This window comes from Plecotus auritus (genome assembly GCF_963455305.1).
Source record: "Plecotus auritus genome assembly, chromosome: 5".
NCBI classification, from domain to species: domain Eukaryota; kingdom Metazoa; phylum Chordata; class Mammalia; order Chiroptera; family Vespertilionidae; genus Plecotus; species Plecotus auritus.
Genome location: NC_137776.1, coordinates 45,107,565 through 45,129,880, shown reverse-complemented (window position 1 = coordinate 45,129,880; position 22,316 = coordinate 45,107,565). Strand labels below are relative to the sequence as shown.

Below are 22,316 nucleotides of genomic sequence, written 5' to 3'. Positions count from 1 at the left end.
TTCTCTCGTATTAAAACTACCTTGCTTGATTTTTATGATAAAATCTCTTTGAAATATTGGCAGTCTCTGGCCTCCAGGAGCTGGTCTGAAGGCAGAAATTTGAAAAATAATAAAATCAAATTTTGTGGTAATTCAAAATTATATCTGATACATTTTTTATTTCTGTGAGTGAAGAAGATTTATTTAAAACCAAATCCAATGTGGGGGTGACTTTGAACTCCAAGCCACCGGGAGCTGAAACAGAAAGGCTCTCAAACGGAAGGCAGATTCTGCCTGCCCTGGTAGGCTACGCTCCATGAGGAATCGCTGTTCTTTAGCTTGGCTGTTTTTTTCATGTGTAAACAAATATTATGAAAGGGCATTTGATTCCCAGTTAGATTGAACAGTCTTGCCTTCTGCGTGGGATAGGGAGAATTGGACAGCCAAGTTCCTGGCCGAGATGGAAAGGGACAGTGTTGGAGCGCCAGGCTGGCGTCAGGGCGCCTGCCGAGAGTGCATGTAGCGGGCATTTTGTCCAGCCCTGGGCACGTTTTGCCGTGTCTGGGATGATAATCTCCGCCTTTGAAGAAAGCAATTTTCAGTGTGCTGATCAGTGGCTGTTAGCTTGGAATAGGACCTTAGCAGACTATAGCAAAAAGTTGGAGTGTTTTTTTTCTGCCTTCCTCATCCTCTCCCCTCCCCACCCCCCCATGCTTAAAATCAGACAACCCTGTGAAAAGGTAATGTAATGTTTAACCCTCCGGCTTCCCTGGCAGGGTATCCTGCAGTCTGAGCAGTGAGAGGCTCTAGGCTTTTAACCTGACAATGATGTTGTATTTGAACAGCTGCTTAAAGGTTTAAAAGGTCTGTCTCATTGCCACCGCAGAGTTTTTTAAAAGGGGTTATTGTTTGGGCGAGGGCAATTCGAGGGGACAGGCGAAGCCGTCCCAAGGCTGAAAATAATGTCCAACCCCTGTTTTTCCACCAGGCCAGGGGACATTCCTTTTGGGGAGGGGCTGACAAAGGCTTTGTTGAAAAAGGTTTCCTTGAAGGAGCAAGTGGGCAAGTGGGTCCCCCAGAATGCTGATGTGCTTTATTTAGCATCAGGCTCCAAAGAACTGTTCTGCTGAGATGGAAACCCAAATTGCCCACAAGTTCAGTCTCTGGGCCTGAAATCCAAGGCCAGCCCATAACAGGGCAATGCGGGGAGAAGAAAACACGGATGTCTTCGGGATAGAGAACTGGTTCACCGTCAGAGCTAGGGGCCCTTTTCTTCTCTCGGATGCAGTGAAGGGGATCCGGAAGCCAGAGGACAGCTCCAGCGACCTGGCCTGGCCAGGGCAAGCCTTTGGGAAGAAATCAAGGTTAAAGCTCCCCGCTACTGCCCGGAGGCCGGAGCCTCCATAGTGTTGCTCACCCGCCTACAACTAGAGAAGGAGAGAGGAAGTTGTTGGAGAAGTTTCTCATAAAACTCTGAGTTTCCATGGCGGTGATGGTGGTGTTCTTTAATGAGTTCAACCACAAGCCCAGACCAAATCCTCTTTATAGAACTTTCCCTCACAAAGGAAACAGAGGACTAAGGTTCTTACCCCACCTCCCTTTCTCTCCCTCCTCTTACCCAAGCAAAACCATGTCAAATAATTGGAGGAATTGTCCAAAATTATAAAACTTGACTTCTGACAAAAGTATAGCTTTTAATATTTGACAATTTGTGTTAAAACAAAAATTGACCTTCTTGGTTAGTACCGAAGGGGAAAAATCAATAGTATAATTTTCAATAATTCATAAAGCGAACGCCATTATGCTAAATCCTAACTATTAATCTTATCCTTTACAAAGTCTCGATTGATTTGTTAATAAAATATCTTCCCGTGTGTGGCAACAGCGGGTATAACTCTTTAAAAACCTTCAGAAGCAAGAAAATTACCAAGTAGCCCAAGAATGTAGATGAGAATTTTATTGATCGCCCTGATTCTTCTTAATATGTATTAATAAATTCCACAACCTTTTGTACCTTGCACTTGTCAGAAACCAATGCTTTTACAAAATCCATAAAAGGAAAACATTTTTCTTTGCAGAAGAACCAAATGACACCTTTGCATCTCTCTCTCTCTCTCCTGTTTGGCCCAGTCAGTTTTCTAAAACTTCTAGAGTCTGAGGGCGAGAGTTTTCCTCTTTCTTTGAAAAAATTATTTTCTTTCTTCCTCTTTGCCCTCTATCATCAGGGTGTGTGGGGAGGGAAACATCGGTTTAGTTCTCCCGATGGGAACGCTTTCGCGGATAACGAACTGCGGCGAGGGATTGTCTTCGGTTTGAAAGCTCCCAGCACCAGCCCTAAAGGTCGGGGTGTGGTTCTTCGGAAAGCAAACGGCTCGGCGGAGGAACCTGGAGCCCGGGCGGGCAGGCCGAAGGAGAGGGCAGCGCTGGGACCGAGCGGTCCTCAGCCTCAGGGGCCGGCTACGTGGCCTCTTGCCTCTGCGCCCCAGGATACCTTGGCCGCGTCTTTGCGCGGGAGATCTTTCCTGTGGACTCCTAGGGTGGAATGTCTCAGGCCCCAGGGAATCGACTCACCTTCCCAGGCTGCCCGGGGACAAAATTAACCAGCCTGGGCCCCCACCCCCGCCCGGGCCCCGGCCCTCACGGGAGCGTTCTGCCTGGGTGTGTGCGTGGAATGCTTCTATGTGCTGGCGCCACGACGCTCCGGCTTCCCTCCCCGCGCGTGTCCTCCCGAGGCCCCTCCGGCGGAGCCTTTCCTTCCGCCTTCGTGGCCCAGAGGCCGGAGTGGGGGACGTAAATGGGGCGGGCGGGCCGAGCCGAGGCGGGTAGGCTGGCGGGCAGCGGAGAGCGCTGGGCCGGTTGTCTCCAGCGCGCACTATCTCTGGCGCATAGTAGATGTCGCTGTTGTCCGTGCTTACGCGGCCGGCCGGCCTGGCTCTGGAACACGTGACCTGCGAGGAGGCTGCGGCTCAAGGCCATTTTCAAATCTCATTGGCTTGGTTGTCATGTGGTCGGCAGAGGCATCCACAATTACACGGGGAATGTTTTCCTAGAGATGTCAGCCTACAAAGGACACAATCTCTCTTCTTCAAATTCCTCCCCAAAATGTCCTTTCCCAACAGCTCTCCTGCTGCTAATACTTTTTTAGTAGATTCCTTGATCAGTGCCTGCAGGAGTGACAGTTTTTATTCGAGCAGCGCCAGCATGTACATGCCACCACCTAGCGCAGACATGGGGACCTATGGAATGCAAACCTGTGGACTGCTCCCGTCTCTGGCCAAAAGAGAAGTGAACCACCAAAATATGGGTATGAATGTGCATCCTTATATACCTCAAGTAGACAGTTGGACAGACCCGAACAGATCTTGTCGAATAGAGCAACCTGTTACACAGCAAGTCCCCACTTGCTCCTTCACCACCAACATTAAGGAAGAATCCAATTGCTGCATGTATTCTGATAAGCGCAACAAACTCATTTCTGCCGAGGTCCCTTCGTACCAGAGGCTGGTCCCTGAGTCCTGTCCCGTTGAGAACCCCGAGGTTCCTGTCCCTGGATATTTTAGACTGAGTCAGACCTACGCCACCGGGAAAACCCAAGAGTACAATAACAGCCCCGAAGGCAGCTCCACAGTCATGCTCCAGCTCAACCCTCGCGGCGCGGCCAAGCCACAGCTTTCGGCCGCCCAGCTGCAGATGGAAAAGAAGATGAACGAGCCTGCAAGCGGCCAGGAGCCCACCAAAGTCTCCCAGGTGGAGAGCCCTGAGGCCAAGGGTGGCCTTCCGGAAGAAAGGAGCTGCTTGGCTGAGGTCTCCGTGTCCAGTCCCGAAGTGCAGGAGAAGGAGAGCAAAGGTCGGTATGAGCAGGGTTGCCACCCCAGCGGGGCGCGCAGCCCGGGAACCCGGCAAAGAGGGAGCACCTGGGTGCCCAGCGCAGGGCCCTGGCGGCTCAGGCGGGCCGATTGGCCGGTGCTGCTCCTCCCAGCTTTTAGAGGGGGCATTCTCAGTCCCCAGATCATCCCTGCTTCTCCCCCGCTGCCCTGGACCTCCTGGCTAGTCCTGGCCCCACGCTGATGGCGTCTGGCCAGAGGAAGGGCTTGCTGGGTTTATTTTTCCTGAGCTAGATCTGAAATGCAACAAAAGAGCGCAAATGACCTGCAGCTCATAAACACAGCCCCAGAACCTCCTTTCTCTTGCTCAGATTTGCAGCCCCAACTTTGACCCAGTTATGATTTTAAGGTGGTCCAAGACACTGTGTTCGTGTTTAAGTGTATGCACCCCGCATCCTGCGAGCTTGGGGGCGGCCAGGGGAACAAGATGGCTTGGTTGTTTGGTGCTTGAGCGGGGGGGGAAAAAAGGGCTCTTTGCCTCTGCGGGGCTAGGTAACCTTGGCTTTGTCTGGGGAAAGTGCCTCGAGCTTTGCAATTCATTTGCAAAGGGGGCAAAGGCGGAAGGGGGGGAGAATAGAATCTGCTTGGCCAACCCGGCAGAGCCAGCCTTAGGGCTGGGCTAGGGCAAAGAGCCAGGGACTCTGGGGTGTTTTTTTTTTGGAGAAGGAACCCTGCCCCTGAGCCTCTCTTCCAGAGCCTAAAGGTGGACCACATTAAGGAGCTACATTTCTGGGCAATGCTTTTGTGTGGGGGCGAGAAGGCATGAGAGTTCAGGAAATTCTGAATGCCCAGGCAGGGTGGAGAAGGTGTACTCAGTTATGTTTTAAAGGAAAATGGGCACCTATCGACCTGGCTGTGTGGCTCCCCACCTGCCTAGGGAAAGTGGGGAAGAAGTGGCAGACTTGGAGACCTCAGGCAGCAGTGGGGTTGGTAGCCTTGTCCAGGCTGTGGCTTGCTTCTTTCACTCCAGCCCTGTTAGGAACTGACCACTTAGAATATTGCTGGGGAGACCCTGAAAGTTTACTATTATACTAATGTTTGGTACAGGTCAGAAAGCTGAGAGAGAACCCTGACACAGAAGGCCAGGTCCCCGCCCATCTTATCATTTGGGGCATTTAAACTAATCTGGTATCATTTACTAATCCCTTCTAAGGCGCACCTCATGTGGGTAATGTTTAATACCAGTATTTCCCAAAGCGACCTGGCTGCCTGCAGGGTCATGGCCAAGGGTACATTTGAACAGACTGGAGACCAAAAAAAAAATAAAAAAAAAATTCTTGATTTTTTTTCTTCTTCTCCCTTTAATTTTGTTAGAGGAAATCAAGTCTGATACTCCAACCAGCAATTGGCTCACTGCAAAGAGTGGCAGAAAGAAGAGGTGCCCTTACACTAAGCACCAAACGCTGGAATTAGAAAAAGAGTTCTTGTTCAATATGTACCTCACCCGCGAGCGCCGCCTAGAGATCAGTAAGAGCGTTAACCTCACCGACAGGCAGGTCAAGATTTGGTTTCAAAACCGCCGAATGAAACTCAAGAAGATGAGCCGAGAGAACCGGATCCGAGAACTGACCGCCAACCTCACCTTCTCCTAGGTCCGAGGCCCGTGGGAGGCCAGGATCAGAGAGGGGGCACCGAATTCCAGGGCCCAGTGCTGGAAGACTGGGAAGGCGGAAACAAAACCTTCTTTGCTCTTTGTTTTTTGTTTTGTTTTCCTGCTAGAATGTGACTTTGGGGTTATTCTGTTCGTGCTGCAAGTGATCTGTAATCCCTATGAGTATATATATACATATATATATATTAAAAACTAGCACGTGTAATTTATTATTTTGTTCATCGTAATGCAGGGTAACTATTACTGCGCATTTTCATTTGGGTCTTAACTTATTGGAACTGTAGAGCATTGATCAATCCATTCATCTATCCAGCAATGTGACTTTTTCATGTTTTTCCTAACACAAAAGGTCTGTGTGTGGTTAGTCCATGAGCCCATGGCGTTTTGAATACATCAGTACTTAAAAGTACTTAAATTACATATATATTTAAAAAAGATTAAGAAAATTCACAAGCTTTGGGGGGAGGGGGACTAAAAAGCACATTACAATGTATCTTTCCACAAATGAATTTAGCAATTGTCCTTGGTGAGATGGAATATTGATGACTTATGCCTTGTAGCCTTTCCCTTGTGGTGCATCTGTGGTTTGGTAGAGTTTAACAGCAACCTGTCCATTCTGTGCATGTTCTGGTCGCATGTATAATGCAATAAATTCTGGAAACAAGTTTGCTCCCTCTGCTTTCTAAAATGAAAATTTGTTACCGTGGAAATGAAAGCCTTTGGTGAGATTATCTTTCTGTTAATCTGCTTGTTTGGGGAAGTTTGGGGGGATAGAGAGGAGGAAAAGGATGTGAGAGAGAAGCTGGAGGAGGCCTAGGTAGGGTCCTGAAATTTGGCAGTGTGTGTGTATGGGGGTGAGTGTTATTTCCATAGTTGGGAAGAAGGGAAATCTTTTCTCCCTAGCCCCCCATTAATTGAATTGAATTCTCAGTTTCCCTCTAGCTCAAGCCTGGTAAGTAAGCTTGTGCCCAAGCTGCTTTTTCCTCAAACTCCCCACTTATGTGTATTTCTCTTTGGTTTTGGTTGTGTCATTTTTAATGCTTTCAGTGGGTTTTGGCAATTTTTGGCTGGCATGCCATCCTCAGGGGCTGGGTTGAAACCAGTCTTGCCCACCTGGAAGCCAGGGGGCCTCCATTGCAAGGACAAGCAGCAGCTTAGCATTGCTTTGGATCCAATTCTGCCCCCCACCCCATTCCCTCATTCTCACCCCCATCCCAAGCACAAGACAGCCAGGCCACAGCGAAGCAGAGGATGGGTGAGTTTTCCCATCCACTTTGTCCTCGTTTCCTTGTGGAAGGATTTTATGCTCAGTCATTATCTTTTAGTGGTCCACATGAAAATTTTTTTAAAGGAAGATATATTCCCCCCCCCATTCTCCCTCTATTTAATTACAAAATGCTAGTTGGAGCCACTGTATCTGGGAGATAAGAAAATGTACAAAGGATGACTGAAGGAGAATTTGCAAATGAACATGACTTCCCATGAAGTCCAATGTTCCAGCTACCGTCATGGTTTGAAAAGCCCCAGCTTTCACCAGTATATATACTGGAGGATCTGTAGCCCAAGAGAGTCCGGACTTAATCTATTTCTGCCAGGGAGAAGGAAAGAGAGGCCTTGGGGAGAATTGCTGACAGAGAATCCGTTACCCCAGGTTGTGCTGCAGTTTCAAAGGGTCTCCAACAGCTTCAAGCAGCTCCACAAAACATGTTCTCTTCATCCCTGTCCTTTTTTCCCCTAAAAACAACTTTTTAGGGGCTCTAAGAGTTAGAGCCCTCACCCAGGGAGTCTTTTTAAACTTCCTTCTCAAAACCAAGAACCTTCCCCAGTTCTAAGACAGAACCCTTTTAAGGGAGCTATTTCCTAGGGGTGGGAGAGAGTGGGTCTGAATGAATGCCAGGTTAGGAACACTGGAATCAATTTGCCCCATACCTCCATTGGCTGGGCAGGAGGAGGGCAATTTTAACTTTTCCGTTTCTTCCACGATGTGGGGAGCACCATAGTTGTTGACAGGGGGCCATGTCTGGGAGGAAAACCCGTGCTACAGGCAAAGGCAGCTCCTCTGGAACAAAATCAGAAAGCCATTGGCAAAGACAATCAGGCCATAAGCCATTTACCCGCTTCCTTTCCGGGGCTCAAGGTGGGCTGAGAGCCTTCCCAGGGTGCGCTGGGCAACGTGTAGAGCAAGGAATACATCGTCCACCGCTTGAACCCAGCTGCTTTTGTCTCAGCTCCCAGCCAGGCTTCAGAGGCTTTGTACCATGGATTTGGGAGTGACAATGGGCATTACCCTCAGATTCAAGGCTGCCCAGCCTTACCTCTGGAAGAAAAGAAAAAAAAAAATCGGACGAGAGTGGCCCAAGGACCAGGCCCTTTTAAAGACATCTCCGGCATCCACTTGGAGGCCTCTAAGTGGGAGCCACGCGGAGACGCCCTGCCTTGGGAGATGCAGCTCCCTGGCCTCTAGGTCGGGCGGCGGGCGGGAGCGGGTCTCGCGCTAAGATTTGGGTTCTGCCCTATGGCGTGTTCTCTTCCAGGGCATTTGCAGCAGCCCTGGAGAAGACAAGGCACCCGGGCCGCAACTGGCCGCGGGTCCGACTCGCCTTCCTGCCAGCCCTTCTGAGGGCAGACAGAAGCCGTCGCGCCCAGCCCGTGGGCCACCCCAGCTCACCCATCCGGCCGCGGCGTGTGCTCAGCCTCCCGTTGGGGGTGTAGGTGGCTGCACGGGCGTGTGTGAGTGTGGTAGGGGGAGGGGGCCCCTCCGAGCTGCTCCATCCGTCCGTTTTATTAGGGACACATTAATCTATAATCAAATACACCTCATAAAATTTTTATTGAAAGGCATAATATCATTACAAAGGTCTTCCACCTGTTTTAAACAACACGACAAGCTGTGAGAGCGTGTGTGTGGGTATGTGTAGGGAGGGGGTGGGTTTGGGTAGGGAGAGAGGCTCAGGGAGAAGCACTCCCTTCGGCGCCAGGGGGCCGCCTCTGAAGGCCGCCCTGCCAGGGGCCAGCAGCGGCCCTGCGTGTCCCGGCCGGTCCCGGCTCTGGCCAAGTGCTCGGTTAGCCCAGGACGCGTGGCTGGTAGCGTGGAGCCTGGGAGCTGGGGAGGCAGCGCCGGGACGGACTGAAAGACCGAGGGCGGCAAGAGAGGCGAACAAATAGTCCCAGCGCCTCCTCCGGCCGCAGCCAGGCGTGTGGTCCCAGCAGTCCGAGGGCCGGCCGAGCTCGGTGGGGCCAAGCCCGGCGCACGGGCCGGGACCCGCAGGCTCTAATTGCGGCGCTTATGTTGATGATGATTTTTTTTTTAATCACAGCAGCCCCCAGTTTAGCGGACTGATTTACTCCCGGTATTGGTAAATATGATCACGTGGGCCGCGCGACCAATGGTGGAGGCTGCAGCCTGCGAACTAGTCGGCGGCTAGGGCGCCGGCGGGGAGCGGCGCCGCGGCGGGCAGTGTAACCTTGGGTGGGAGCGCACGGCGCCGCAAAATGTCCTCCAGTGGCACCCTCAGCAACTACTACGTGGACTCGCTCATAGGCCATGAGGGCGACGAGGTGTTCGCCGCACGCTTCGGACCGCCCGGGCCCGGCGCGCAGGGCAGGCCCGCAGGTGTGGCCGACAGCCCGGCCGCCGCCGCCGAGTTTGCCTCGTGTAGTTTTGCCCCTAAATCGACCGTGTTCTCTGCCTCGTGGTCCGCGGTGCCCGCCCAGCCCCCGACGGCGGCGGCGATGAGCGGCCTCTACCACCCGTACGTGCCCCCGCCGCCCCTGGCCGCCGCCGCCTCCGAGCCCGGCCGCTACATGCGCTCCTGGATGGAACCGCTGCCCGGCTTCCCGGGCGGCGCGGGCGGCGGCGGTGGCGGAGGCGGCGGCGGCCCGGGCCCCGGTCCCAGCCCCGGCCCCGGCCCCAGCGGCCCACCCAACAGGCGCCACTACGGGATTAAGCCTGAAACCGGAGCGGCCCCGACCCCAGCGGCCGCCGCCACCTCCTCCTCCACTTCCTCGTCTTCCTCCTCCAAACAGACTGAGTGCTCTGCGGCCCGGGAGTCCCAGGGGAGCGGCGACCCCGAGTTCTCATGCAACTCGTTCCTACGGGACAAGGCGGCGGCGGCGGCGGCTGGGGGAACACGGCCGGGGGCGGGGATCGGAGCCGGGGCAGGCGGCTCATCGGAGCCCTCGGCTTGCAGCGACCATCCGAGCCCGGGCTGCCCGCTGAAGGAGGAGGAGAAGCAGCATCCGCAGCCGCCACCGCAGCAACTTGACCCAAGTAAGTGCAAAAGAAATTGCCCCCTGATTTATTGCTGAAACCTGTAAGGCTCGAATGTGCAAAACTGATAGTTTTACTAACCTATAAAAACGTCTAGCCGCCTACCCTAGCCACGGCGAGCAACACGCATCCATAAAAAAGCTTCCCATAACAACCTACCCTGGGTGCGCGGTTTGTATGGCAAACAGCGCGGGCATTAAGGCTTTTTATGATAATTCCCCCAAGTTGTGAAAAGCGACCATCCTTGGTGAAATTAATTTAACGACCTCTTCCCCCCCCCCCCGTCGTCTCTCCCTACCTCCCCTTCTCTCCGCTTCTCTAAATCCCCCTCTTCACAGACAACCCCGCCGCAAACTGGATCCACGCTCGCTCCACCCGGAAAAAGCGCTGTCCCTACACCAAATACCAGACGCTGGAGCTGGAGAAGGAATTCCTCTTCAACATGTACCTCACCCGGGACCGGCGCTATGAGGTGGCAAGGATTCTAAACCTCACAGAGAGACAAGTCAAAATCTGGTTCCAGAATCGTAGGATGAAAATGAAAAAGATGAGCAAGGAGAAATGCCCCAAAGGAGACTGACCCAGCGAGGTGCCGGCAGGACCGCTCTGCTTTGCAAAGGCAGTGGGGTTTTTTCTTTGTGGGTGCTTGATTTCCAGAAACTCTCCAGTGATTCAGACATTTTACCCCGTTTTTAGGTAGAAGTGACTGTGTGGTCGGTTTCTCTGAGGTATTTGGGGGACTCTATATTTGCTCGCTTATGTGTTGGGGAAACCAAGTGGCTTTGGGGTTTTGCCCTGCCCCGCACCCTCCGTTTCCTGCCCCGTTGGTTCCTTAGGAAATGCTGTGTTTTGTGAGTGCACGCTGGCTTGAACAGCTCTCTCCTTTGTAAATGCCCTCCATGTTTCTGAAAAGTGCTGTAGTTTAGCCCCTAGCGCTGCTCAAGCAGGAGCCACACGCGCCTCACTTGGGAGAATAAAGGCAGAGGACTACAGTGTGGAGGCCCGAAGAGGCCCGGCCGGGTAGTCCAACGGTTATGAAAGACCCCTTTCCTGGGGAGCCTGTGACTGAGACCTGCAAGGAAGCCGAAAGAGGAGCCCAGGGCCTCCAGTGGGGCGGAGGGGGGTATTGTCAGTGCACTGGAGGAGCCGCTGTCACGGGAGGGCTCCCATCGCGTGGGCGGCTGCGGGGGTTGGCCCTCCCCGTTCCTGCCTGAGGACCAGTTGTAAATGTTACCGCTTCCTACCAATAAATGCTGACCTGATTAAATGGAGCCCAGATACTGGCCCTGAACGCTGTGTGTCTGCTTTCTCTGTCTCTCTGCAAAATGTCACCCTCACTGGATGCCTCCCCCATCCCTGGGAGGGAGACACTGCTAAAAATCCGGGGACCTTCCACCTCAGGGGTCTCTCTGATGTGCTTCCCAGTCTCCCTTTGTGTGAGTAGACCCAGCCTAGAACACAGCACCTGGGTGGCCCTTGGCAGCTTATCCCTCCCCCAGTTTGGTTCCAGCACCTCTTGGAACTCTGTGCCCTGGACCCAGTGACAGTCTCACCTCCGTGCCCAGAGGAGTGGAAGAGCCCCAGAAGCCAGGCACTCACTCTCTGGGGCTCTGGCACACCACACCCCATGTCTCCCTCTGCTCATGGGGTCCCAGCCATTGATTTATCCCCACCCCTCCCTACAAACAAGGGAAAAGGCCAACTCTGCGCTCGGGAGCAACTCCTCCAGCTCTGCAGGGCTGGCTGGCTCCGGGAGGCCTGAGTCGGTAGGGCTGTAAGCTTCCACCCCTCCCCACTGGAGCCCCAAAGTGACCTTAGCAGATCAAAATGGTCAAGGCTCTCTTCCACAGCTACCGCCACCCTCCCCCAACCCAGTTTGTGTGTGCATTTAGCTCCCAGTTAGGCCCTCTGAGGGCCGCATTCAGGGGCTAAAATGAAGGTCATTGTAAGTGAGGGTCCGGGCCCTCGGCTTTTGCAGGCCCGAGAGGTTGAGGCGCCGGGTGGCCTGGGCTGGGCGGAAGGCAGGGGCAATGGCAAAGTTGGGGGGGGGGGGTCCTGATGAAAGAGGGGACTTGAAGGAAAAGCAGAGGGGGGCTGGGAGGGAAAGCCAAGGCCCAGATCCGGCCGAAGGTGCTGCGTACCCCCGCCCCTGCGGCCAACCCGATACCTAGGGCTCTTTGAAAACAGGAAGAGCCAAGGTGTCATAAAGCCATCCAGCCGGCGAGACGTCTGGAGGTAATGGGTTTACGATAGGCCCGGCGCTTCGCTTTGAAACCGTCTCATTTTGATGTTTGTGTTTGTAGGAGAAAAGGAAAAATGCAGACAAAAACTGGGTCTTAAAATCTGGACAATAAAATATAAACAAGACTGCGATGGACCAGCAAAGCAGGGCCTTGGGAGCTCCCGGTTAGGTTGTGAGCACCTAGGAAATAAAAATGGGGGTGTGTGAATAGGAAGGAGGAGATGATGAATTTCTGATTTTTTAAATGGTCTGGGTATTAGAATTAGCATACGGTGGGTGGCTCCTTATAATATTTGACTATGATCGAGGTCTAGCTTGTTCTTTTTGTTTGTTTTAAAAGCGGCCTTTTATTCAGAGGTGGGAGAATTAGTGATCTTGGGTCATTTACTCAGGCTGAGGGTCTCCCAGCCAAATGGTGCTTGGGGAAAAAATGAAGTTACTTAAATGCCTTTTTACAAAAATATCTGGCCCTCCACTCCAAATTTCACAGTGAAAATATTGTTGGAAATTATATCTATTTGCTTATAGAAAATAATAGATACTGCTGAGTTGGAGGAAAGGGTTTTTGAAAATTAAGAAAAAAATATTAATCTTTCGGGAAACACCTAAGCTGGTTAAATTCTTTACTTTTTAAAAATTTTCAAGTGGAATGCTTAGTCAATTCATTTCATTCTGTGACTTTTGGTATACATTTAAAATCTCATTTATTGTCTATACACGTTCCCATGAACATGGGCCCAATAAGGCCTTTCCAGACAACCACTGAGAGATCTAGCAAAAAGTTTTTAATTCGGTTTCTCCACCCCATTGCCCAGCGAAATGGACCTGAAGTATTAAAATTACAAAATTAAAACAGCAAATACTCATGATTTAACGCTAAGAGAAACCACTTTAAAAGATTACTAAATTGACTTGTACATTTTTAGTTTTTGAAATTCCTGGCTTCTCTGGAAAAAAAAATCCTGTTGCAGTTGATAGTTAGAAAGTTGCAATTTTTGTTAAAATTGTCCATCCTATCATTGTAGGTGATTACAAATTGAGAACCTACTGTGTCTGGCAAAAGAAGGGTTTGGAAACTTTTGAAAGACACTACTGGAAGTTCTTGGGAGCACAAAAATATTTGGCATTTAGGAGCCGCTGTTTGCTGGGCTTGATTTGTTGACAATCAAAGGGATGGAGCATTATTAGCCTCAGCGATCCAAGTCCCAAACTGAAGAACTAGATTGAAATTGGTTTGAGTCTAATAAAGAGAAGTTAAGCTCGGCTCGAGGTGGTATTTGGCCACTAGAGAGCGCCGTCGCTCCACTTTGTGATCTCGTAAAGCTGGAGTGGTGGTGAAGCAAGGTTTTGATTAAAACTATTTACAATATTATTTTAGATTCCAAATTAGGATAAATTTATTTTTAAAAAGAAACAATGTGCACTATTAAGTTCTGCAGTCGTGTTGTTAGGGATAAAATTTTGGCTCAGTCAGGATTTCAGAAAAATTTGGACTATGCCACTGCTAAAACTATAAACGTTATGGTAAGTTAATGCATCCTTTCAAAACAGAAGTGTGTAAAGGCATAGATCTTTATTTATGAAGTTAATCGCGCTCTTTTTCCATTCAGATTATAAACAAAATGCTTGAAAGAAAAACGAATTGTTTTGTCCTAGGAGAAAAGGTTGTATTGCAATGTTTTCTTAATTAGGCCAGAATGTGTAGGAATTATTTTTGTAGTATTTGTGTTTCTTTTTTCACACCGAGGAACCAGACAGTTCTAGAAGATGCCTTGCATTACTGAGATCTGGACTTGCTCTTCTTTTTCCCCCATTCCATTCCAAATCCACTCTTTTATACAGTGTTTAAACATGCAAACACATGCACTCCAAGCAGCGAAATTAAAAAGGCACAATTACAAAATTAGTTCCAAGGTTTTGTTGAAAATAATACTCTATTAATTGGATATTTGCAAGGTTGAAATACAAATTAACTCTCACTATCCATTCCTTCATTCCTTCGCCTTAGGATTTATAGTAGATTTTACCTGGTGGTAACCGACGAAAAACAAACACAAACAAACCCCAACCCTTCAACATCCCCACAACAAAAGTCTCCTGCAGTTTGCTAATTTAAAAACTAAAAGATGCCTTTATCATCTGGAGATTTATTAGCAATCAGTATACCTTAACTATTTCCAGCCATTCTCTGTAAAAACAATTGAGTCTTAGACATCATCTTGCTATGCCTTTCTTCGACCTTTTTCCCCTCCATTTGCAAAATATGATATTCAGTCCACCCGGGCTGACCTCGGGATAGCGCTCACAGGTTGGGCAACCCACAAGGAGTGGGGTAGTTGAAATCACTGGCCTGCTGCGCCTTTGGATTACCTGGGGTTTTTAGAACTTTGCATTTGGCGTGAAAGGTCGGCGTGGTATGTTTCAGTATTAGCGGGAGCCTCCTCGATCCACTCAGGGTTTTCGAGGTTGGTCCCATGGCCGGTGGGCCTGGCGCCCTTACAATGGGTTATCCGCAAGGGAAAGCGGCTGGGTCACCCAAAGAACCCACAAAAAAAGCCGAGTTGGTGAGGGAAAACTCACTCAGCAGAGACCTATCACATTTATTGGGAGAGAGAATGTGGGGGAGAGAAGGTGGTTGATGGTGTAACTCCAAGCAGCTTTAGAGCCACCTTCATATTTGCGATTCACATTCGACTTGCCCACATGAGTCAGGACATTTGTCTTCCTCGTCACTCACAAGTTAGGATGAGCCTTTCTTTTCTTTTCTTTTGGAAAAATTAGTAACTTTTAAAGCTGAGCAGGGCGCCCGCTCTCGGCAGTAATTGCACAGGCTTGGCGGATGAACTAGAGTCGTTAGCAGGAGACGAGCGCTGCCCGCAGCTGCCTGGGACCAGCACAATCCCAAGGCCAGCTCCCAGTCACACTGGGGGTTGGGCAGGGGAGAGACTCATGGAGGTCCCTTCCCCCGGACGCCCCCGTAATCCGCCCGGGGCCTCAGTCTGCCCTGGTCCGCTCCACACCGGGCAGAGACCAGGGAGCCGCCCGTCCTGCCCGAGGAAATACCACGCACCCCAGCGCGAATCCTCCTTCCCGCCTTGGAACATTTCTGTCCGCTTTTCTATTTACTCCCTCAGCAATGCTAATGCCTCCCTCCCCACATTCTTCAGCCTCCCCCCTGCGCCTGGTGCTGACGTCTATCAAGGGTGAAATGATGGAAACTATATTCATGGGCATGATTTCCATTAAATATCAATTAACCTGGGAGCCTCAGCCAGGCGTGCAGTGCGTCAAGGGTAAATGTACATCTCATTTCCACAAGGCCTGTTCGGCTGGAAAAGGAGGACTTAGATTTGCTTTGATAATACCAGGTTTTGGGGTCACCCTTGTGGCCTTTAATCAAGCTACTTGGATAGGACCTAACCCAAAAAGTAGGGTCCGGTCCGTCTACAGAGCCTGCCCATGTTCCCTGGGCTGCTCCCACGTGTCCAAAGGTGCAAAAGCCGCGGCCAACTTCTGCGGGGTTGCTCCAGGGGCCGGCAGAGAGAGTCCTTTGCTCTGCAGCCTCCTGGGAGTGGCCTCCCTACTTCCCCCCAAGTGTAAGGTTCTGCTGCGCCCCCGCCCCGCTGGCCGCAGTCCACATTCCCTCGGCCCCCAGGGGCACCGCGAGCCCTTGGCAGTGCGTCTTTATGGGCCCCCTTTAAGGCCGGCGGAGGCATCTGCCGGGCAGCGTGAGGAGTCCCGTGAGAGCGGCGGTTTCGCCTCCGCGCGGATCCCTCCGCGAGGTTATCTCGCCTCCATCTCGCTCCCTCTCCGCGCAGTGGCGTGGTGCGAAAATGCCTCGCCGGGGCGCACCGGGGCGGCAGCCTCGGCGGCGGCGGCGGCGAGAGCGGTGGGAGGGGGCCGCGGGGGGGGCGAGGTGAGAGGTGGCGACGGGCAGAGGGTTGTTTTCTTTCTTTTCCCTCCAGAGCGGGGGTTTGTAAATCGAAGCCAAAGAGTGTCCCGTGGGCCGGGCGCACTTTTTTTCTTGTCCCGGTGCGCAGAGGGCCGCCTGGTGCAGAGAGGAAACAGTGGAGGCAGCAGGGCAGGTCACCCGGGGCGTCAGCGATTATATTGCGGCCGAGCCGGCGCGTACAGGGAGAGGCCGGGTGGGCGGTGAGCGCGGGGGCTGGGTGAGGCCCCGCGACCCACAGGGGAGGCGGCGCAAGGCCGAGGCGGCGGGGGCCGCAGCCGGGCATGAGCGCCCAGTAACCGATCGCCCGCGGCGGCCGAGCCTCAGAGGCGACGCGCGGGCGGACAGCAGCAGCAGCAGCAGCGTAACTTGGCGGCTCGGACGACGCGAGCAGCGGCCCCAGAGGTCCCCGCGGCAGTGCGGCTGGGCCAAGGCGCGCTCCTGCCCGCTCCGCGCCGCCCGCCCGCCCAGGGCCGCCCTCGTTCGGCCCCGGATCAGCCGCCGCTCCGATGAGCTCGTACTTCGTGAACCCGTCGCCGTACGCCAAGTACAAGGCGGCGGGCGAGGCCATCAATCCCACTTACTACGACTGTCACTTCGCGCCCGAGGTCGGCGGCCGCCACGCCGCCACCCTGCAACTCTATGGCAACAGCGCCGCCGGCTTCCCGCACGCGCCCCCGCAGGCGCACGCGCACCCGCACCCGTCGCCGCGGCCCGCCGGGCCGGGTTGCGGTGGTGGGGGCGGCCTGGGCCTCGGCCAGGACTACTACCACCTCGGCGGGGGCAGCCCGGCCGCAGCCTACCAGGCCGTCCCCCCTCCTCCTCCGCATCCTCCGCCACCGCCTCCCCCCTGCGGCGGGATTGCTTGTCACGGGGAGCCCGCGAAGTTTTACGGATACGATAACTTACAGAGACAGCCGATTTTTACGACCCAGCAAGAAGCCGAGCTTGTACAATATCCTGACTGTAAATCGTCCAGTGGTAATATTGGCGAGGACCCAGACCACTTAAATCAGAGTTCGTCTCCTTCTCAAATGTTTGCCTGGATGAGACCACAAGGTTGGGATGCATTTTTTTTTTTTAAGCGGGGAGACGGGGAGAAATCTGCTTTCATCTCACGTTCTAGTTTTAAAACCCCTCTCCCTCTCCCTCTCCTTTTCCGTCTTTTATTGCTACAGTGGCTCTTATTCATAAAGTAATACTGACTTTTCCCCTTAAAGTAGAAACCACGAAACGATGATGGGGACAGAATAATTGTGAAGACCTCTCTCTTTTGCCTGCACATCATATATATATTAGAGCTAAAGAGAGTTGTGTATATTTCATCCCTTAAACCCACTCCAGAAACCTCCAGCAACCTGCAGAGACACCATTAACATTTTAAAAAACGTTCATTTTCCTCTTTTTTTTTTTTTTTAATCAGCAGCTCCTGGTCGACGAAGAGGAAGACAAACCTATAGTCGTTTCCAAACCCTAGAGTTGGAAAAGGAATTCCTTTTTAATCCTTATCTAACCAGAAAGAGAAGAATCGAGGTTTCCCACGCCCTAGCCCTCACGGAAAGACAGGTAAAAATCTGGTTTCAGAACAGGAGAATGAAATGGAAAAAGGAGAACAACAAGGAAACATTACAAGAGGTGAAGGATGGGAAAACTAAAAAGGAAGCCCAAGAGCTGGAAGAAGACAGAACTGAAGGCCCCACGAATTAACTTCTACCTTTAAAATTTTACCACAGACTATTAAAGCTAATGATCAACATATGCTGGTGGATACCACCTATTTTCTTGGTTGGAAAGACTTTACCTGTATTTCAAGCTACCTTCATGTCACTGCTCTTGAGGTTTCTGGTTTTTGAGAGGGATTTGGGTGTTTTAAAAAGTTTCTTGTATCGCATAGAAACAGCTCTTGAGCTGTCCTATGTAAGGGTAATTTGATACTAACTATGGCAAAATTTTTATAATGGTAGTTTTTAATGTCTGAGCTGGTGATTTGCCTCAACAACGTAAACTTCCTAATAACTAGCACTAAATAATTGAATATAAAATGCTTTATTAATCAAACAAGTGCACTTGAACATTTTAAATTTTTTCTTTATGGTGAGTAAATTAAAAGAAATCTATTATAATTTTTTTTAAAAAACGATGCCTGCAGAATATTTACTTTATTTTATTTGATTAAAATGTATTATTTATGTATTTTTCTTTCTGCTTTTATAATAGTGGGTTCAGGTGCCTTTTGTTTACTCCTAAGAGGATTCTTTATTTTGTAAACGTAGTATCTCTGGGACTAGTGTGGGCCAAATATTTGAAAAGCACATGTTAATTGAAGAGTGTAATGTGTAGTCCCGGCTCTGCAGCTTCCTAAACTTGGGGAAAATGTTGGGCCAGTGACAAAAGTTTCAGGGCAATGTCAATGTTGACATTTAATAATTTTTCTATAGTCTATACACATATGGCAGTTTAATCTAGAGTGAATGAATACTTGAAAACCCAATGATAACATTTTCATTCATTAATTTTTCAGTCTAGCAAGTCACTTTGTAGAATGCCTCTCCTTCCAAAACTTGCTTTTGTTTTGAACTGCATTTGGTATCGACTGAAATTTCGGCCTCAGTGCTGTAGCCACCACTGTGATTCGTTTTTTTGAGTAGGTGCCATATTTATTTGTATTCTCTTCCCGCTGTTTGCATGCCCATTTTGAGCCAACTTACTACGTGCGTCTCAGATGTCAGTTGGTACGTCCTCTGTTGTTCTCCAGGATGGCCTCACCTATTTGAAACAAGCCCTGGGAGCAAAGGCAGAACAATCTGAGTGTAAACAACTGCTCCAGAACATAGCTAGCTCCTTAATAAAGAAATGAATCTTTTTCTAGAGCTAGTGTCTTTGAGCGCCGCAAATAACCCCTTTTCTTTACTCACATGAAGGCAATGTCCAGCTAAAGCTCCTATTTGATTAAAAAAAAAGAGGTGGGGGTTACATGCTATAAAAATAAATAAATGCAGAGGGGGCAGTCTCTTTCATTCCAGAGGGCTGACTAGGCTACTGTAGCTTCATCTTGCTCTAAATAACCTTGCTAAGATAGTGTACAAGCTTTGAACTTCACCAAGGATTCAAGTTGTAGGCCCAGTGGGGGACGACCCAGAGTCCAGGTTACACCACAGCTTATTCTGCTGAGCCCGAACTGATGCTGGGGTTTGGGCTCTGTTATTAACAAGATATCCATTTTTCGTTTGAGGCCGCTTCTGCAGCTGCCATTTTATGAGAGAAGAGGAGGGGGGAAAGAGGTGGGAGAGAAGAGGAGAAATTCAAGTTAACATTTCTCCCCCCAAAAGGGAAAGCAACTTTGCTTTTCCTAGATGCCTTATTAAAGAGGTACATTTTAATTTCCAAGTGGCATTTATTGCACAGGTAAGGAAATAGAATCCTATAGTTTTAGGCCTGGATCACACCCTCAGGCATTGGTGGGCTATTTGCCTGCCACTTCAAGGACCAGGGAAATGTCACTGATTGGCCTAGAGGCGAAGCACCGCCTGACTTTCTATCTAGGGAAGAGACCGTGGCTGTGGCATTCGCTGACCTGAGCCAGGAAAGACAATTTTAAGTCATGGGTGGCTTGGGGCTTAAGAAACATTTGCAGGAGAGGAGACAGCTGCAAACGTGCATGCTGGATTTGGAAACATTTTGCTCTGTGTGCTGCCTGAGACTGCTATTGGCTGATCAAGAGCAAGGATGCCAAGTGCCTGAAAGCCCATGTGTGTGGTGGGGGTGGTGGGGGTGGTGGTAAGCTCTCCAGAGACTAGTACTGGCTAAACTCCAGCTGCCCTCCAGTTAAGGGACTCCTCTATTAGCAAAATTTGCTTTCTCCCACTCAAGAATACTCCATAGATATCACTTTTAGAGCCACTGATTTGGGCAAGATTCTATTAGGTGGGGAACCTGGTGTGTGGATGGATGTGGAAATAAGGGGAGTAAAAACATCCTTATTCCCTCTGCATTCTGTGCTGCTCTGGAAGTGCTGTACCTTCTGGCCCCATCGTGCCCCTAACCACATGGTAAAATCGTAGCTCATGAACAGAAAAAGACTTGCAATTACCGGTGTATTTGAGAGTATTGTACATATACAGATTTGATAATTTTTGGTAAATATTTGGTGGATTTGTACATATACATAGATTACACATGTGCAGAAAGTGTTGGTAATAAATAAATGTCAGTCTGTATGTTTCCTTTTGTAGCTAAGAAAACCATAGATTTGTCTCCAAATAAAGAGCTTGGGAATTACACATCACACACACTCACCACCTTCTTTTTTATAGTAGCTAGAAACCGCCCATCATGATATTTTATGAGACTTGCAGTGACGAGTGCAGAAGATGCCCTTCTAATTGGCTAAAATCTGTTAACATCCGAGGGTTGCGGCAACTGAACAAACAGTTTTGCTGCAGAAATTTGCATAAACCTTCAGAAAACCCTTTGCAAACCCTGGCGACTGCTTCTCTTCACTGTACTGCTTAGGGAATCTGCTTAGAGAGGTCTGTAAACCGTTCAGAGAAAAATAGGACACTCTAATGTTAACATTAAATGAAAGAACTAAGCCTTCGTAGTGATTTAGGTTCTTTGTTTGCGAGGACCAGAAACAAACAAAAGAGGGTGTAGGTCTCAATGGTTCCTAGAGAAAAGTCAGTTCAGGGATTGCCATTTTGTGATGTTTCACAAAACCCAGCACAACCCTTCTCTCTGCATTGGGGGGAAAAGTGCAAATATGGCTGCCTTTTCAGTGTAGTGTCTTTTTCCAGTCCTTCTTCCCCAAGGTGAAAAAGAGGGTCATAAAGCTCAGTTTTTATTTGACTAGAGGGGGAGAGGAAAATTGTCAATTGAGATTATCAGAAAATTTTATGATTGAACAATCTGTTCAGTTCCACATGAATGGAATGGTGTAAAGTGTTCTTGCCTGGGAGGGCCCAACAACTTGCCCCATTTTCTTGTATAATTAAAAGCATTGTTTTATTATTCTTCAGTGGAGAATGTGTTGCTATTTCACATCCAAGCTTGTGTCCTGTGCTTCTCCAGTGTTTGCTGAATCCTTAGGCATCTGGGGACGGGCAGGGGAAGAGAGAGAGAGCATTTTAAAGGAGTCTGGCTACAGTTACAGTTCCCTCCAAAAAAGTTAAACCCCACTGACTTTTTTCTAGAAAGAATAAGACTTTTGCTGACAGATGGCAACATAAGACCTTTAATCAGAAACATCCAAGGTCATCGGAACTTTTTCAAGAAATACAAATGGCCTGCTCCAGAGGGTGCTGTGCTCTCCTGCTTAGGAGCACATCCACTTAGGTACTTACTGTGTGTGGAGACGTTAATAGCAGAGAACTTACACAATCATCCAATGCAAATATTTACAGACATATTACCAGAAGCCCAAAGACAGTGTCCTTGAAAGGAAGAGAGGAAGGAGTTACCTCTTCCAGGCAGGTTCTGAAGCCCGGATGGCCATGCCCATGCATTAAAGATGGGGAGAATGCTACAACTGGCCAAGGACATTTACTTCCAGCTGAGGTTCACTGGAGCAGCTCCTATCAGAAGTGCAAAAGGAATGTGATTCCTGCCTTTGAATGAAAATTACTCCCCCCCCCCCCCCCGCTGAAACTGGGAGTCGCTCTTTTCCTGAATAAATGAGGCTGCTCTCCTCCTTGATAATATATTGAGCAGGCTTTTCAATGGACAAACATTGGGGGAGGGGGCAAGGGAAGAGGAGAGGAACTAGAATTAAATTCCATAGAAATTAGAACTGCACTTAGTGGAGGCTTCAAGGAAGAGGCTTCTGAGGGGATCCAGAAAGATTGGTTCTCCTGTAACCCAGAACTGACCAGGAGGATGTTTCTGCTGAGATAAAGGTCAGGCATTGGGAGCTCAAACTATTATTTTGGAGTTGACAGGTATCTAAAACCATTTCCAGTCTTTGAGCTGGTTGATGACTTTCCTACCACAGAAACCCCAAGGAATAGGATAGACCCCAATTTATGTTGGAGGGGGGTGAGGGAGGAGAGTGCGATTTCTTGGCCTTCAGGTTTTCTGCGCAAGATCACTGGCGCTGGCTTGCCAGGAGATGAGAGGGGCAAACCCCGAAAGTGCTTGGCTGCCTTCCGGAGCGGGCCTTTTGTGAAGGGAGGGGAAGAGAAGCTGAGTGCACCCCCCCCCCCCAAGGGTAAGAGGAGCGTTGGAGGGAGGTGACTGCCAGGATTACCAAGTGCCTGGGCTGTCTGTACACTGCACACCTTCCCCCTCGAACACAGCGCCAAATTGAGCAGATGTTTAGAGGCAAACCAAAACGAAAAAAATATTTCCTAGAAAAGGTGAGGGAGTCAGGAACCATGTAGGCAAAA

At 50.1% G+C, this 22,316-nt stretch overlaps 3 protein-coding genes across 4 annotated transcripts; all 3 read left to right on the top strand.

Moving 5' to 3' along the window:
- Nucleotides 1-2,871: 2,871 nt before the first annotated feature.
- Nucleotides 2,872-6,133, top strand: HOXD10 (homeobox D10; the record flags this gene model as incomplete). Its single annotated transcript, XM_080670152.1, has 2 exons — nt 2,872-3,826; nt 5,178-6,133. The coding sequence occupies 2 exons, from the start codon at nt 2,872-2,874 to the stop codon at nt 5,453-5,455; spliced, it is 1,233 nt and encodes a 410-aa protein (XP_080526278.1). The 3' UTR covers nt 5,456-6,133.
- A 2,704-nt stretch (nt 6,134-8,837) lies between these two features.
- HOXD9 (homeobox D9) lies at nt 8,838-11,034 on the top strand (the record flags this gene model as incomplete). The annotated part of the gene is given in 4 exon segments (XM_080668167.1): nt 8,838-8,897; nt 8,901-8,939; nt 8,941-9,745; nt 10,084-11,034. Coding segments are annotated over 4 exon segments (1,146 nt in total). The 3' UTR covers nt 10,326-11,034.
- A 5,411-nt stretch (nt 11,035-16,445) lies between these two features.
- Nucleotides 16,446-18,799, top strand: HOXD8 (homeobox D8; the record flags this gene model as incomplete). Of its 2 annotated transcripts, none has more annotated exons than XM_080667513.1 (2): nt 16,446-16,995; nt 17,363-18,799. In XM_080667513.1, the coding sequence occupies 2 exons, from the start codon at nt 16,446-16,448 to the stop codon at nt 17,641-17,643; spliced, it is 831 nt and encodes a 276-aa protein (XP_080523639.1). In that variant the 3' UTR covers nt 17,644-18,799. The 2 variants fall into 2 exon arrangements, with proteins under 2 accessions (XP_080523639.1, XP_080523638.1); XM_080667512.1 differs by having other exon boundaries at nt 17,360-18,799.
- Nucleotides 18,800-22,316: the final 3,517 nt, after the last annotated feature.